This window comes from Amyelois transitella, chromosome 3, assembly GCF_032362555.1.
Source record: "Amyelois transitella isolate CPQ chromosome 3, ilAmyTran1.1, whole genome shotgun sequence".
Classification (NCBI taxonomy): Eukaryota; Metazoa; Arthropoda; class Insecta; order Lepidoptera; family Pyralidae; genus Amyelois; species Amyelois transitella.
In genome coordinates this window covers 7021194-7038013 of record NC_083506.1, presented here as the reverse complement: position 1 = coordinate 7038013, position 16820 = coordinate 7021194, and the positions used below count along the sequence as shown (strand labels likewise).

The window sequence follows — 16820 nt, the reverse complement described above, 5'->3', positions numbered from 1 at the left end:
TTTTTTATCGGTAAGTGAAGTAGTAAGTTAGTGTTGAAAAAAGACTGTCTCTATTACTTAAATAAGTTATCTTAAATTGTAACTACATCTTTTGTTCTTAAACCCTGTCTTACAAAGAAATGAGTATTATTTAAAGATTATTGTGTCTTTTCAATATCGAGTACGTAACCTGCATATGATCTAGATGCTTCAGATAAACATCGCTTTATTATTATTGTTTTTCAACAACAACAATTTTCAGACATAAAACTTAATTTGCGAATTTTCATTGAAAAACTTTATAAATTAAAAACGTCAGTATATTTCAAAAATACACATTGAGCACACTATATTTGTGACAAATAATCGGCTGCTACATTATATATCTAGTACATATTCTATTAGTAAGAAGTTATGCGAGGTCCTTTGGTAAGTGGATGCGAGTTTCCATATTATACGAACTCGTCGGGTTCGCGCGGCGCGTCCAAGTCCCTGTAGTGTATGACCGGGCGGAAGTCCGCGCCGCCGCCCCTTTAACAATCAAACTCAAAGTTAATCTAAGTGCCAGATTTTTCTAATTTGTGCCACCAGTCACGCCACAAGTGTCAAAACTATAATAATTTTTAGTAGAAACATTTCCACAAAATTTGCTGAGAATTTGTGTCTAATTTACTCAACAAGTGGGGCGACTGGAGGGGCAGAGTTAAGTAATTTTAAGTGCCGCTTCCTCAAAAATACGCGTAAACAATTTTTTAACCACACTTAATAAAAAGGGCACTACAAATTAATCTCAGCTTCCCGGGAATTATTTAACACAAAGGAAGAAATAAAGACATAAGAGTAATTTTGATTTATGACTATTTATTATAAACATTCATTTATAACATAAATATAATATATAGGTACGAGTTTTGAGCTGAATATCAAAAAACTAATAGGTCGGAGAAAAAAATCGTATTCAATTTCATTTAAAATGGTCAGTCAATAACAAAGTTAAAAGATTTAACAATCATGTAAGAGGACTAAACTTTTAATTTTGCAATTTTGCAAAATAGAAATGTGTATGTTTTTATATTTATTAACCACAATAACATTTTTTTATGATAGAATTAAAAAAAAAAATCTCTACAAAAGAGATAAATGGTACACTTTTCCGGAAAAAAATGGTTCTGAAAATAGGTCTTTCTGAATGTATTATTCATTTCAATCTTTGGGGAATACGAGGGTTTTTCTCCTGACCTATCATATAGAAGGATTTAAATCTTAATATAATATTATTATTTTTTGTTTACTTAGTAATTATTACATTATGCGTCTTGACAAAATAAAACTATATCATAATCTTGTACAATGTATTAATTAAAAAATCCATTACAATATTAAAAATACATCGAAAAAAATACTGAATCAAGAAATCATGAAACATAATTAATACTATTAGCAATTTCTGGGAAACAATATTTGTTAAATTGGCAGAAAATTAATACAAAATATGCTGTTTCAATAAGTGGTAATATCGGAATGTTATAAAATTATAAAATACAAAATTAATGTACCAATATTGTCATGATATTTATGTTTAACTTAGAATATATCACCACTGTCCGGGAAGTCAAGATCGTTGTATGCTATAATAGGCCGCGACCGATCCACATTCTCCCTGCAAATTTCTTTCATCTCAGATGTTTGGAAATACGAAAACTAATTTAACTACTTAATGCAATTGCAGCATGCTTCAATTTCGTGACAAGTCAGATATAAGGATGTCTTTTGGGCATTGTGCCTAATATTTGCGTCGTCATTCATGCAAATTTTGGGGATAGGCGCATACGTGTGAATGGATATAATCATCGTGCATAAATCAAATGTAAAGGCCATGCAAAAGGAATAAGTAATATGAACGAGGTCACAGCGCAGTTCCGTCGACTACTTAAAGCACACATGTTACACGAGTGTGGCATACAATTTAAATTATTGTGTTATTGTCACAGGGCTATGATAGGAATCGGGATTTTATCACATAAATGAGGATGTTAAAATTAATTTTAGGTGTTAAATACATATCTTGTGAGACTTCTTTTACTAACATGCTTATTGAAAAAAAATATAAAAGAGTTTAAATACTAATTACCTACTCTGTAAACGGCCCAGGTGATGATAAGTTATTGGTATACTCGAATTAATTCGTTAAAGCATTTATAATCCATACATAAAATAGGTAGATAGTAGTACCTATACACAAATTAGCCCCAATCAATGACTGATACATGCAAAATGCAGACAATACCAAAATATTGGGAAATTGAAATGTGCAACGGGAAGCATGCAAAGACGAGCGAGTGAACTCTTTTTTTTTAAGCTGCGTCATCACCCAATCGCTCTAAAGTTAACTATTTTTTTCTCTGTCCGGTGTGTTTAATGTAGTGCGTGCAATATTACACAGAAACAATTCTCGCAAAGCGTGTTTCGCGAGTTTTATTTATACCTCAAAATAATAAAGGTTTATAAATACAGTCTACGGTAATTGTGTCAAATAATTTTCTGATTATTTTAATTCAAACGTATTTAGATTGCGAGATCTCAAAAAAGTATTTTGGCAAAATGTTTAATGTTTGTTCCGTGAAGTGTTTCTGTAAAGCGAGGACACCTCACGTACAGTTTAAGGGCCTACCACTAGTCCGGGACTTGTCTCGTCCGGAAAGAATATCGGTAGTTGTTTCTTATGGATTGACACTGAAGCTCCATTGTACGAACGTGGACGTGTCTGATCCGATCCATAGATACATCACTATCCCACCACCATCCTTGGCTCTCTACCAACCTTCCGGTTGCACAAGCAGAATCATGGAAGGAGTGAGCTGCTCTCGCGTTTGCGCTCTCCCTGTACTCATATACAAGCCCCAGCCCCCTATACTAGGGCGGCTGGTGAATCCATACATAATATATGTAAAGATAGATAAAAATCTTAAATCATTAGTGTGCAAAACTGACCTGGGCCTAGAGAATCTGGGATGGCGAGGCGCGTAGGGCTGCGGCGGCGCCCACGCCGGCCAGCCCCAGCGCCCGCCGCCCGGGGCTGCGCCGCCCACTGACCCGTAGCCGCTGTGTACAACGATTTTATATTGAAACATGTAACACAGAACTGACATACTAAGGTGATGAAGAATTAGGCGTTATTTTTAAAATGAGTTTCTTTTCGCCGTAAGGTTATAATATGTAATTGTCAGTGTAATTATAGATTATAATGGGAGACACAACACGATAATTTCACTGCCACTGGAATCGATGAAAATGTGTAGATCCAATTTTTTTTTTCAGCAATTCACAATTGTTTAATTAGTAGTTAAAGGATCTGCTCAAACTGTAAACCCTGAGCATTGCAAAAAAACAGCCTTCTCTTTCTTCCTCCTGTTGATAGTTACGAATAGAAGTGACCATAATCCTAGATTGGGTGAGTCAGGTTTTTACACATACATACATAAACTCACGCCTCTTTCCCGGAGGGGTAGGCAGAGACTACTTCTTTCCACTTGCCACGATCCCTGCATACTTCCTTTGCTTCATCCACATTCATAACTCTCTTCATGCAAGCTCGGCGGTTTCGGGCACTTTTGACCTGACCCTTCACCAGGACGTCCTTAATTTGATCAAGATATGTTCGTCTAGGTCTTCCCACCCCGACCTTTCCCTCCACACTCTCCTTGTATATCTGCTTAGTCAACCTGTTTTCATTCATCCTCTCCACATGACCGAACCATCTCAACATACCCTTTTCTATTCCTGTAACTACATCTTCTTTCACATCACAACATTCCCTTATCACGCTGTTCCTTATCCGGTCACTCAATTTCACACCCAACATACTCCTTAACGCTCTCATTTCCACTGCATTTATTCTGTCAGGTTTTTACACGAAGCTATAATAGTCCCGTCCGACCTGCGTAACCTTTGCAAATTTAACTCGTACTGGATCATGGTTACACATAGAGTTGCCTGAATTTGACTCGATAAAGGGGGCGAGGGGGCTAGAAGTTTAACGAAGTCGCGGGCAACAGGTAGTGGTGTCTGTGACTCACGGCTGCGGCGGCGCGTGGTGCGGGTGCGGCGGCGCGGCGCGCGCGGGCGGCTCGGGCTGCTGCGGGCGCCGCACGTCGCGCACGTACGCGTTGAAGTACGCCACCTCGCGCCGCACTTCCTCCACCTAACATTCAAACAATTACGTTATGAATCATTTGTTTTACTTTAATATCTATAACATTGACATAAGACAATTTGGTACGATGGAGACTGAAGAAACTAAACTTAATGAAATCATTAAAAAATATTATAATGTTTATCCTGTTCACGCGCGTCAAAAAAAAAAGGATTTCTATAGAGTCCTCTCTAGAGGAATGAGTTTCTACTCAGCTTCAGGATTTTTCATAAAACTACTCCCATCTGAGTTCCATTACCTTCAGAGGGAAACATAACCCATATTGAATCACAATTACATATCCAATTGCCTGAATGTATCAATTTTCCCACGATGTTGTCAATTAACCAAGAATGCTCACATGTTACGCGATTATCCAGAAGAAATAAAATTTTGTGCTATATAACTGCCTATAATGGAAATCAAAAATAAAATAAGTTTACCTTCTCTGCATGTTTGTTGAATATGTGCTTCCTTATAAAATCAGGACCTTTAAACTTTTTGCCACTTAGTGGACACAGCCATTTGTCTTTTGACAATTCCTGAGAGTTTGCTTGGATGAATTTCTCCACCTCTGCCTCGGAATCCTTAAATATAAACAAAAATTAAAAATTAATTTTGAAAAGGTATTCATGATAGGTTAGTGGAGGGTATGATGATTCCTTATTATAATATTTACCTTGATGCCAAGCTTTTGCAACTCCTCGTCTGTTAGTGGTTTAACGTCTTGAAGGAAAGCTGACATTTTTCCTTCAAAAGTCTTTATATAGTCCTGAATTTCTTGTTGGGTTGGCTAAAAAAAGGGGGTGCACATTATTTAAAAGATTATATACAAGCTTGCCAAAAAATTTACGTTATATAATGAAGGAAAAAAATATTAAGTTTATATAAAAATGCGTTCAACATTGTGTCTATAATTTAATTGATAAAGAGCATTTGGTGCACCAACTAGGTGAACCGTGGAGCTGATAATCTAAGCAAACAATCGTAACAAACATGAATACCTTATTAGCTGGCGGTCCCGATCGAGCGTGCATAATACCACATCGATTTGGCATCTCGTCCTCATACGGATACTCGCAGTGGTTATAATAGTCCACTGAGTGCACTATGCGCAAGTACAACACCAGCCGATCCAACACCCGCATCAGCTCGGGGTCCGGCTGTTCCTGAGACGAAGATTCTGATGATGCTTCTAAACCCAATAATTCTTCTTCTTCTGTGGACGCTTCCTCAATCAAGTGCTCGGTTATTTTGTGGAGCACTGGGTTTTTAGAGTTAAGGCTGAAGTTCTGGAACTAAAAGATTTTGATTAGAAATTAATAAAAAGAGTTTCAGTTGTATGGATTTGTATGTTTTTCACCTCCATCATGAAATGGCAATGCGTATTACGGTGTATGTTTCTAACCTCATTGGCCTAACGTCTGCAAGAATCGTCATCGTATCTTAACTGCCCCCGTATATCCGCGTTACACGCCAATCCAGAATCACGTTTAAAAGTTGCACCCTGTTCTTCTCTAGAGAGGTGAGGATGAAGTAGCGTATAGAAAGACTTGTTGCACGTTACAGCGAACCAACAATAACCAAACAAACGACACACTCACTTCACCAGATTGCTGAGCGTCTCTATCGGCAGCAGCGGCGGCATCCGCCCCGGTAACGGCGTCCCACAGTTTGGTCCTGGAGTCGAGCAGGTGCGCGAGGCGGGCGGCCAGCCGGGCGTCGGCGCGCAGCACGGCGCGCTCCAGCGTGACGCCGGACACGGGCCGGATGCGGCGCTGCAGGTCGCGGTTCACGATGGCGCCTAGTTCGCACTCTCGCAGCTGGAATAAAGATTAGTACGTTAACACCGGCTATTTATTCTTCTGCTGTAGGACCAAACTTTAGGAGCGGAGGTAAGCGGTGATGGCACAGAGTGACGGGAGGTTAGTACATGAGTTTATATAAGGAGAGAAACCAAGGCGATCTTAAAAGTTGCATGGTCATATCACTTAAACAAGACTGTCTGGGACATTACATGCAGCACCGGATAGGAATGTACCCTTTTGTAATAGCCACCATACTATTTTAATTTACACACACATACCCGAATGTTGTTAAGGTTCCAGCAAATATCCTTGATGTTGACCTCCCTGCGGAAGGTGACCCATCCGCGGCGGAACCAGCGGCGCTCGGGCAGCGGGTCGGCTAACGCCACGCGAAGGAAACCGCCGTATCGTTTGCACATCTGAAATTATTTGCGTATTAGTTGCAACTAATACGAATTAAATCAATCATTGACAAAGTCCAACATGATTTAAAATTATATTATTTAAGCCATTTCGGCTTATACTATTAGTAAGTTATTATTGCGACATTTTATGCTTAGCAACAAATCTTCGTCTATATTTATGAATTTTATTAATACGTACAGCTTCAACTTCTGCTTTGGTAATTGTTGGGGCTAAATTCCTCAAGAAAATAGAAGTGGTTTTATGCAGAGCTCTCGTCTCTTTCTTTTCCACTGGCGCTTCTACCGCAGTCTCGGATTTGTCGTCACCATTCTTCTCTTTCTCCTTATCTTCGTCGTTTATTTCTACTGTTTCAATTTTCTCAACAGTAGGAGATTTGGATTTCTCCTTCTGTTTAGGCGACTTGTCAGGAGTTTTGGACTTGGATTTAGATTTCCGGCGAGTGTTGGATTCGCCCTCATCTTCAGAACTTGATGAAGATGAACTGGACGATGAAGAGCTCGATGATGAACCAGGTGGCGCTGAAGAAAATGATAATTAAAGCTAAATATTAAAAGTTTGTTCGGTTCACACAGACAATAAAGCCACATCTATTTAATCTTGAATAATAAAACGAATTACAATGGCACAGATATACACGTGATGTAATAGTTATTTTAATTTGTCAAATTAAACATTTCCCCAAGGTTTTAGTTCTGTGAAAATATGATACATGTTTAAGTAAAAGTTTTACTTTTCCCTCTCCTAGATATAATATAGTATGGATTGTGTACTTACGAGGCTCTTTCTCCACAGGCTCGGGCTCGGGGTCAACGCCCGGCACAGAATTGTACCGCGAGAACATTTTAGCTTGTTCCTGCAATTGGCGTAAGTGGGGGTCAATCTCCATGGTCAACGGAGCAGTGGGCTTGGGAGATTCTGACTTTTTGTCCTGAAATCATTCATTCTAGTAATGCACGAGAAGGATTTGTGAAAATCTAAAATGTATTTATTGTTAGTAAAATTGAACTACCACTAAGCTTGTATTTGCATGTTAGTTTTTAGTTAAGGCTCATAAAGGTAGAATTAAATGATTTATTTAGGACAAAGGAAGCAGAAAATCCCTTTATTTTTAAATAGTCGGGGCAGAAGAAAAAGGCTTATAATTTTAATATAATGTATTACATTGTTGATATTGAAAGCAAAAAGCGAATACAAACCTTATCCTTCTTTTCAGCATCCTCTTTTTCTTCTTTTACCTTTACTGCGTCAACATCAATGATAACAGGTTTGTCATTGTCTGCTTTATCTATAAATATGAAAATTGTAGTTATATCATGTATCAACTATAAAAAATATAAAAGAATATTAATCGACGATAGACTTGGAATAGGACCACTCCATCTCGTTCCCATGGATGTCGTAAAAGGCGACTAAGGGATAGACTTATATACTTGGGGTTCTTTTAGGCGACGAGCTAGCAACCTGTCATTATTTGAATCTCAATTATATCATTAAGCTAAACAGCTGAACGTGGCCTATCAGTCTTTCAAGACTGTTGGCTCTGTCTACCCAACAATATATCCCATAGACGCACGTCTATGGGATATATTGTGGCACGTCTATAAGCACTTATATATATGTATGGAACTTGGACTGCATACACCATAAAACATTACATTATCTTATTAGCCACATAAGAACTGAAATTTCTCTGACTTGAATGCCAATAAACCATAACATAGTCTGCACAATGATATAAAAAGATTTTAAATAAAACCAATACATACCAGTTTTATCATTAGTTGTATTGTTTTCTTGTGGCGGTGGTTCGTCAAGTGCTTTTAGATCATCGTCAGTGCCGCCCTCCAGTTTGATGACCACTGTGTCAAGCAAACGGATCAGCTTATCTGATTTGTCTACGTCAACTGTTACTTTATCTAATTCTCCTTGTTCTAGGAGCTCCAAGAACACGTTAAGACGATTCTGGAAAAGAAACTACTTATTCAGAAATTATCTGGAAAAGAAAAGGGCACAACTTTCATTCAATAAGTTAATATCATCATTTAATATATGTCATTATTTGAATGATATTTTTTCATTCAGATATTTCAAAGGTGTGAAGCAACAAGAAAATCTGATTATGGAATTTCAAATCTAGAAGTTACCTTCAAAGCAGCAAGCTGTTCTTCTTTTCTTTTCACAGACTCTTCGGGGTGGTATTTAATCTTGAACCTAAGAAACAGAAAACCTATTTTTACACCATTCTCCTGAAAAATTTCACACAACATAGGATAGTGCTACCAAAAAATTAATAATGTTGTTGGTTTTCACATAACTTTGCTAACAATGTTTTGGTACACACTTTTACTTTAGTGAATTATCATAAAAAATGGTTTCATGATTCAATAAAAAAAATCTTTATTAAAATATGTATCATATAAGAAGAAGCATTATTTTCAGATCAGTGATGATGATTTGGTATATTGTAATCAACATTGAAATATATGAAATAACATATTTTAACAGGAGAAATCCAAATCTCCTACTGTTGAGAAAATTGATACAGTAGAAACAAACGACGAAGATAAGGAGAAAGAGAACATATAATTTTTTGGCAAACCATTGTTTTATGTGAAAACCAGTCTGAATGAAATACACAAATAATAAACAAAATAACCACCTTATTGTCATCCATGTAGTGTTACAGATCAAATTAACTAAAATCTTATTAAAATTGAAAAAATCTCATAATCTCACCTGTTCCACACATGTGGAATATGTAAACCCTACCCCTAACAGAAACGAAACCTGTAGCATTGCACGCTACTGGTCAACGCGATAATAACTAGCTACACACGTCATTTATTTGTACAAATTGTCTTAATGTTGTCCAGCACAACGTTCCACACGATTACGCTGTAGACTGTAGGGAAAAAAGGTTACTGTTAAAATTTGCATGGTGAATTAAAAAATTCTAAGCATATAAATTCATCAATATTACTAGGTAGATCTTTACTAAAATTAAGGGCAATTTATGGTATTTCTGCTTAGAATTTTTTAAATTGCTGCAAATTATTTAAATAAAACAGACTCTTTATTGTTAAACTAATTCACTGTGTCAATCAGTACTGCAGTCAACTTTTTAATATAATTCCAACTTTATGAAACTTTTCTCTTTTGTGAATAATGACTAAGAATGGTTATTATCAGCTTAAAATCATCATACCATTCTTCATCTTTGTGAGCAACGAAAAACTCATTGAGCTGTTGTCTCCTAAACTCCAACTTGTACTCATTGTATTTGAGAATGGCGTCATCAACTGTGATTGAATCATCTTGTGCAGCCAGGAATGCCTTGAATGACATCATAGTTGTGGGGCCATCTGTTGGGCCCATGGGAAGCACAGCATCCCTGTAAAAATAAAAAACAAAAATTCAATATAGGTTTTGTTCTGATAATGATAGCCTTGCAAGTTACTCTGTACCTAGTCATTATTACAAGCTTAGAATTAGAAAATTAATATACATAAAATTGTTCAGTAGAATTTGGAAGATTATGTGAAATAGAATCTTTTCCAAATTATATTAAAGACTAACCACATAGTGTCTTTAACAAATTACAAATATTGCACTGCAATGCTTCAAGTACATAGACCACATTCAGCTGTTTGTCGTAATGATAGAAGGGACAGGTTGCTAGCCCATCACCTAAAAGAAGAATCCCAAGTTTATAAACCTATCCCTTAGTCGCCTTTTGCGACATCTATGGGAATGAGACGGAGTGGTCTTTTTGTTTATTGGTCCCGAGATCCACACAGCAGACTATTATGAAAGATGAAAAGACCTGAATTAATGGATACCTGGCAGGCACAGGAGGCATGGGTTGCCCATATCCTTGATGAGCTGGATGTGGTCCGAAGTGGTCATGTGCCCAACCATATGAGCCGTAAGAGTCATGTGGCATTCCCCCATATCTTCTATCCTCAATCGGCCAATCAGGTCGGATGCGCTTACTTGGTGGCCCTTCACCTCTTACTGGAGAGTAACCACGACTTGTACTGCCCCCTCCACGGTAGTCTCTGTAATCAGGACCGGAACGACCCCCTCGAGATCTTCCAGTTAAAAAATTAATTTAATAACTTTTAAGATTTCTATGATGAGTAATTATCACAATTGCAAATATTCATACAAACAAAATAACCAGCTTATTGTTGGATACCAGTGGTTAACCAGCTATGTTTCATAAAAACAAGAGGTAACTACTATGGATAATAAATAGGTTATTTTTTTATAAATTCTTTTATGGAATGAGTAAGAGAATAAAAAATTGTTGTAGGTACAAGTAAAATAGTTGTAAAAGACCTAATATGCATCTCATGGATTTCATTTCAGTATGTTGGTTAATAGGACATCTTACTGAAAAAGCTTACATGCTGATTTTGTTTCTGTGTAGAGGTAAGTACTCTATGTGTCAAAGGAACCTTACAATCTTAACAAATTGGTTGGGTCATACCTACCTTATAGTGGGATGTGATTGAAACTAAAATAAATATTTTGGGTACCTTCTCACTAGGGCAATTGAACGTTTCGTGGTTTGGAAAACTTGATTAAGGACTTTAGGAGTTTCATAGGATGTGGCTTGGGATCTGGAATATAATTCACAAGGGTTATAATGGAGAAAACTAAGTTATATAAGCTGAATTGTGCTCATACCTTTCAGACCAGTCTTCACGTCCTCTGCTCCTTTCTTCGCGGCGATCGCTACTTCGGTAACTACTGCCTTCAGCTGCTCCTCTTTCACCACGGAATTTGTCTCTACGTTTACGATCATACTCATCATCACTATCCGCCATGATATACTTAGGTTACTAAATTATATCGCTAGCGGTGTTCCTAATGAATATTTTCGTGTAAATAAGGTAACTTTATCTTTGAAGCAATTTCTAAATAGGTAGCCACGCGACAAACGGAAAGCAAGCTCCTCTCCCTCCTCGGTCGGCGTACGAAACGAAACGAACGATAGAAAACCATGAATGAAATGAATGAATGGAACAGCGTTGCCAACCTTCTCCGAAGAGAAGGCGCTACACCAGACCTATAAACTTTTTTAGCTAGAACCCAAAATAGTGTTTGATCGAATATTTTTCTAAGATGAGTGTTTGATCGAATATTTAATTACAGGCATAAGTGCTAGAACATTTATGTACCAATGAATGTAGAATGAAAACGTATTGACTTTTGATGTTGTCAAAAAAGTCCCGAAAGTGGGTGAAGTAAAGCATCCACAGCTTTTACTTGACCTTTAGAACCATTGTAATGAAAGTTCTTTATTGAGGACTAACTAAAACTCAAAACTGGCAAAAATAAGCTCTCATAGAATTTTAATTGCCTCAAGGAAGAAAATAAAAAAAAAGATTTACATAATATTAGGTAGTAGGTATTTACTAAAGAATTTGTACTGAAGCATAGGAGCTTGAGAAAATAAATGTACACTGCCTTAATGGGCACTCCACGCTCTCGCAAGAATCTTGGCGAGAACTTCTTTGGATATACCCTCTCAAACTTTTATACCCTTACCCTCTCAAGTATAGGTAGTTCTCGCCTTCAACAGCGATGGACGCGGCTAAATAACTGTTACGACGAGCTTATTGGTATGCGCATTTGTTAGTTTTTTTTTGTTTTTTAGTTCGTCAATAGCTATATTCGCTTCCAAGCATCGTGAAATTCATACATACACATAATTTTGTCTATATTCCTTGCGAGGAAGACAGAGCCAGTCTTGAAAAGACAGAAAGACACAGTTCAGTTGCATGGTTTAAAGATGGAATTGAGATTTAGAATCCCAATTTTATTAGCCTATCCCTTATACGACATCATTATAGGATTTTGATTTAATAAAAATGAAAATCCTTTCTTTTAAAATTTTACTTCACACGCAACATGAGTGAAACGTGATATTAAGTCACTGATATAAGGTATCTATCTATATACATACATACATACATACATACATATCGTCACGTCTATATCCCATGCGGGGTAGACAGAGCCAACAGTCTTGAAGACTAAATGGCCACGTTCAGCTATTTGGCTTAATGATAGAATTGAGATTCAAATAGTGACAGGTTGCTAGCCCATCGCCTAAAAGAAGAATCCCAAGTTTATGAGCCTATACCTTAGTCGCCTTTTACGACATCCATGGGAAAGAGATGGAGTGGTCCTATTCTGTTTTGTATTGGTGCCGGGAACCACACGGCACATCTATCTATATTTTGTAATAAATACTTATATAGATGAACATTCCAGACCCAGGCCAGAGAAAGTTTGTTTCTCATCTCTATAATAGGGCATCAAGACTGGCTTTACCATAAATTCTTTGATAATTACACAAAAAACAGAAATTTATTGATAAAAAAGACGCAAGTTTTTCAGTTCAAAATGGGTGCTAAGCGCTAAGCTCCGAATTTTGGGCGCAAGATTTAGCGCCGAAAGTGCTAAGTTGGCAGCACTGTGAATGATTGAAAAGGAAACAAACGAAACAGAAAATGATTGAGAAGATGAGATTTGTTATCTAGCTACTAGTCTTGTACAATTTATTTGGTCTAAAAGTTGTGCCTTGTAATAATGCTGGTCAATAATCGACTCTGTCAACTATCATCGATAGCATTTCATTCGATGGACTATCGATACAGGAAAAACAATAGTTCTGATTCTTGAGTGGGAAAAAGATCTGGTTCGTTGAGTGCGACTTATACCGGATTCCACCCTATCAATACTATTAGTCGCGTCAATGAAGGTTTTTTCTCGGAAGTCCTCAAGAACAGCTCCGATTTTGATGGTTTTTTTATTTAATTTTTTTTAATATTATTTAAAATCAGAAACCTTTTAAGAGGGGGACATAAGTAATTATTTATATTTTTTAAATAGTTTTTATGCAAATTATTAGTGTCCGACCGAAGGTCTATTTTTGGCCGAAGCCGAAGCCGAAGCCGATTAATCGGCTATCGCCACAACCTTCGGCCGAAGCCGAAGCCGAAGGTTTATATTCTCTCAGCACTCAGTAATTAATTTTGTTCAATATTGTCTACAAGCTACAATTAATATTAAAATTATTTCAAAACCTCAATATTGAAGGTTTATATATTGACTGTCTCATATAGAAGTTGATGATATATCATATAAAGATGTGCAAGAACTTGTGCGATTAAAGAAGAAAGCATGGCTGGATTTGTTAGCAGCTAAAGCTAACTTAAGAATGCAAGAGGTTATAGATGAAGATGTGAATGAAGCACGTAAGGAATATAAAAAAATGAAAGATTTGGTTAAGAAAGCTGTGATTAGACAGAAAGAAGAGTATAAAGAGGAATTTGATAAAAGGTTATCAGAAGACTTTCAGTCAAATCTGAAAGTATTCTGGAAATCCGTAAGGTCAGCCCGAGGAAAAACTATAACCAAAGAGCTGACTAGGATCAGATGCCAGGATGGTAGCGTTGTGAAAGAAGAAGAATGTGTGCTAAAGATATGGAAGGACTATTTTGAGAGTTTATTTGAAAAAAAGAAAGGAAATAAGAAAGAGTTCTGCTATAGCGAAGAAAAAGAAAATGAGATGGAAGGCGAAATTGAAATGTTCGTAATTGTGGAAGCACTTAAGAGTATGAAAGCGGGTAAGGCTGCTGGGTATGATACAGGTCGAGATGCTAAAAGCAGGAAAAGGCGTCGTAGCTAGACAGTTGTACTGCCTTTTCAATTTGTGTTGGAGAAGCGGCCGAGTACCAAAAGATTGGTGTAAGGCTGTTATCGTGCCACTTTACAAAGGAAAAGGGTCACAACTGGACTGCAAAAATTATCGTGGTATAAGCCTGCTTAGCGTCGTCGGCAAATTATATGCTAAGGTATTGATTAAAAGAGTCAGGAATGAAACTGATGGCAAAATATGGGATGCTCAAGCGGGATTTCGAAAGGGAATGGAATGTACTGATCAGGTCTTTTCTTTGCGGTGCATAGCCGAAAAGTTTTTGGCCAAGAGTCAAAAAGTCTATTGCACATTCGTGGATTTGGAATAGGCCTATGACAGAGTTGAGAGGAATGAATTGTGGTCAGCACTTTCTATGCATGGGGTGAGCAGTCTCTTGATACGAGCACTGAAATCCTTATATGAGGATTCGTGTGCTTGTGTCAGGATAAACGGAGCGCACACTGAGTGGTTTAAGATTGAGAAAGGCGTTAGGCAAGGATGTGTTGCGTCACCGTGGCTGTTCAACCTATTTATGGATAGTTGTTTGACAGATTTGAAAGAGTCTGAAAGTGGATTAAGGATGAATGAGTTACTCGTCAAATGTCTGCTCTATGCCGACGATCAGGTTATACTGGCGTCATCAGCGGAGGAGTTACAGGAGATGGTAAACTGTATGCATGAAGCTTTAAATGAGAAAGGAAGAAAGTGAACGTAAGTAAAACTAAAACACTGGTTTTTGAAATGGAGAAAGAAATGACAGCATGTAATATTTTGATTGGAGGAGAAAAAGTTGAGCAAGTGAAAGAGTTTGTATATCTAGGATCAAAGTTTACATCAGATGGCAAGTGTGATAGTGATATTGAAAGGAGAGCGAACGCGGGGAACTTGGTGAATGGAGCTTTGCATGCCTTTATGAGCAGTCAGAAACTATCCAAAAAGGCTCGGCTGCCTGTGCATAGGGGCGTGTTGGTCCCGACATTAATGTATGGGAGTGAAAGTTGGGTATGGCAAAAGAAGCACGAAAGCAGAATAAATGCAGTGGAAATGAGAGCGTTAAGGAGTATGTTGGGTGTGAAATTGAGTGACCGGATAAGGAACAGCGTGATTAGGGAATGTTGTGATGTGAAAGAAGATGTAGTTACAGGAATAGAAAAGGGTATGTTGAGATGGTTCGGTCATGTGGAGAGGATGAATGAAAACAGGTTGACTAAGCAAATATACAAGGAGAGTGTGGAGGGAAAGGTCGGAGTGGGAAGACCTAGACGAACGTATCTTGATCAAATTAAGGACGTCCTGTTCAGTTCGTTCAATCTCGACGGTCGCTCGGACCTTCGGCGAAACCTTCGGCTTCGGTCGGGTTTTGGGCCGAAGCCGAATGTTTCGCCGAAGGTGGATTTTTTGGCCGAAGGTGGCCGAAGCCGAAGCCGAAGCCGAAGCTTCGGTCGGACACTACAAATTATATAAAAAATATATCTAGTTATGCATTACTTTTCCTTATAAAAACTTCATACATTAGTTGTAATAAAATTAAAAAAAAAGATATAAAAATAAAATTTCCCGTAATAATAAAACATTTCCAGATGTCCAGGAGGTAGTAGCCATTTCCACAGGAGTTGTAGGTAACGAAACTATAAATTGTTATGAATCATTTGATATTGGAATCAATATAAGACGCAAAATGAAATATTTCAACTTTAAGGATATGAAGATGACGACGAAAGATACAGTTAAATCTTTATTGAGCATGAGCAGCAAAATTAAAATTAATAAAATTAAAGTTGCTGTGGATCCAAATCAAATTTTTCAGCGTTTATGCTTTTTAAGGAAAAGCAACGACGAACTTCGCCAATATTTTAACTACGAGCTGGCTCCTTATCCTCTCTCACTTTTTGATAATTTCTTATCTGTCTTATCTTACTTATAATAAATCTGTAGAGAGGTCAATTCTGTACATGGAATATATTTAAAAAAAGACTATCAGGGGGTGATTAGTGATCTATACTGATGCCAAAAATACAATCAGTAAAATTTTTGTGTCTGTCTGTCTGTCTTTCTGTATGTTCTTTATAGAAACAAAAAATACCTGACGGATTTTAACGAAACTTAGTACAGTTATTCTTCATACTCCTGAGCAGGTTATAAACAAGTATACTTTTCATTACGCTACAATCAGTAGGAGCAGAGCAGTGAAAAAAAATGTTGGGAAAACGGGAGAAGTTACTTGATTTTTTAAGCTTCCGTCGCGGGTGCACCCTTAGTGGTTAAAGCTACAGCGAAACCATGTATAACGGAAATATTGTAGATAAAATTATTAAAAAATTATCCCAAGACAGCATAAGTCTATCTTTCATGGTTGACTCACAATAACTCGTGTAATTCCTAATAGCTTAGCAGTTCGGAGATTTCTGATTATATTTCTTTACTCTGACGTCACTCTCACTCATTCGTAATTCTTAAAAAATAATATAAGTACCTATTCAATAAAATAAGAATCACCGAAATCGGTATAGAAACACCAAACTTATACATGAAATGAAATATAACAAGCCATTTAAGTGAAATAGGTTTAAGTAGATAGTATTGCACAGGCGTTTCAACTTTATTTTCATTTCTTTTGTAAGTAGTAGGTACATATTTCTGGTTATAATTCTATTAGAATATTTTTTTTAGTTTGCGTATGCACTTAGATTTATCTATACTA

General features: G+C 37.1%; 1 protein-coding gene across 3 annotated transcripts; it reads right to left on the bottom strand.

Moving 5' to 3' along the window:
* Positions 1–283: 283 nt before the first annotated feature.
* LOC106135478 (serrate RNA effector molecule homolog) lies at positions 284–11400 on the bottom strand. Of its 3 annotated transcripts, none has more exons than XM_013335774.2 (16): positions 11098–11400; positions 10245–10496; positions 9611–9796; positions 8550–8616; positions 8172–8367; positions 7602–7690; positions 7180–7333; positions 6583–6923; positions 6258–6398; positions 5776–5994; positions 5176–5469; positions 4851–4964; positions 4615–4758; positions 4056–4180; positions 2971–3081; positions 284–510 (listed from the first exon to the last, which is right to left on the bottom strand). In XM_013335774.2, the coding sequence occupies exons 1-16, from the start codon at positions 11235–11237 to the stop codon at positions 432–434; spliced, it is 2652 nt and encodes an 883-aa protein (XP_013191228.2). In that variant the 5' UTR covers positions 11238–11400; the 3' UTR covers positions 284–431. The 3 variants fall into 3 exon arrangements, with proteins under 3 accessions (XP_013191228.2, XP_013191230.2, XP_013191229.2); XM_013335776.2 differs by having other exon boundaries at positions 7180–7258; XM_013335775.2 differs by lacking the exon at positions 284–510 and adding an exon at positions 532–1639.
* Positions 11401–16820: the final 5420 nt, after the last annotated feature.

Bases quoted from the DNA above. Each gene is read 5' to 3' on its own strand.
- LOC106135478 (XM_013335774.2), bottom strand. From the start codon at position 11,237: ATGGCGGATAGTGATGATGAGTATGATCGTAAACGTAGAGACAAATTC. The intron at 8,617-9,610 runs GTATGATGATTT...TCTGTTTCTTAG, and splicing joins GCTCACAAAGATGAAGAATG to GTTCAAGATTAAATACCACC. The intron at 511-2,970 runs GTCAGTTTTGCA...TGATTGTTAAAG, and splicing joins CCCAGATTCTCTAGGCCCAG to GGGCGGCGGCGCGGACTTCC.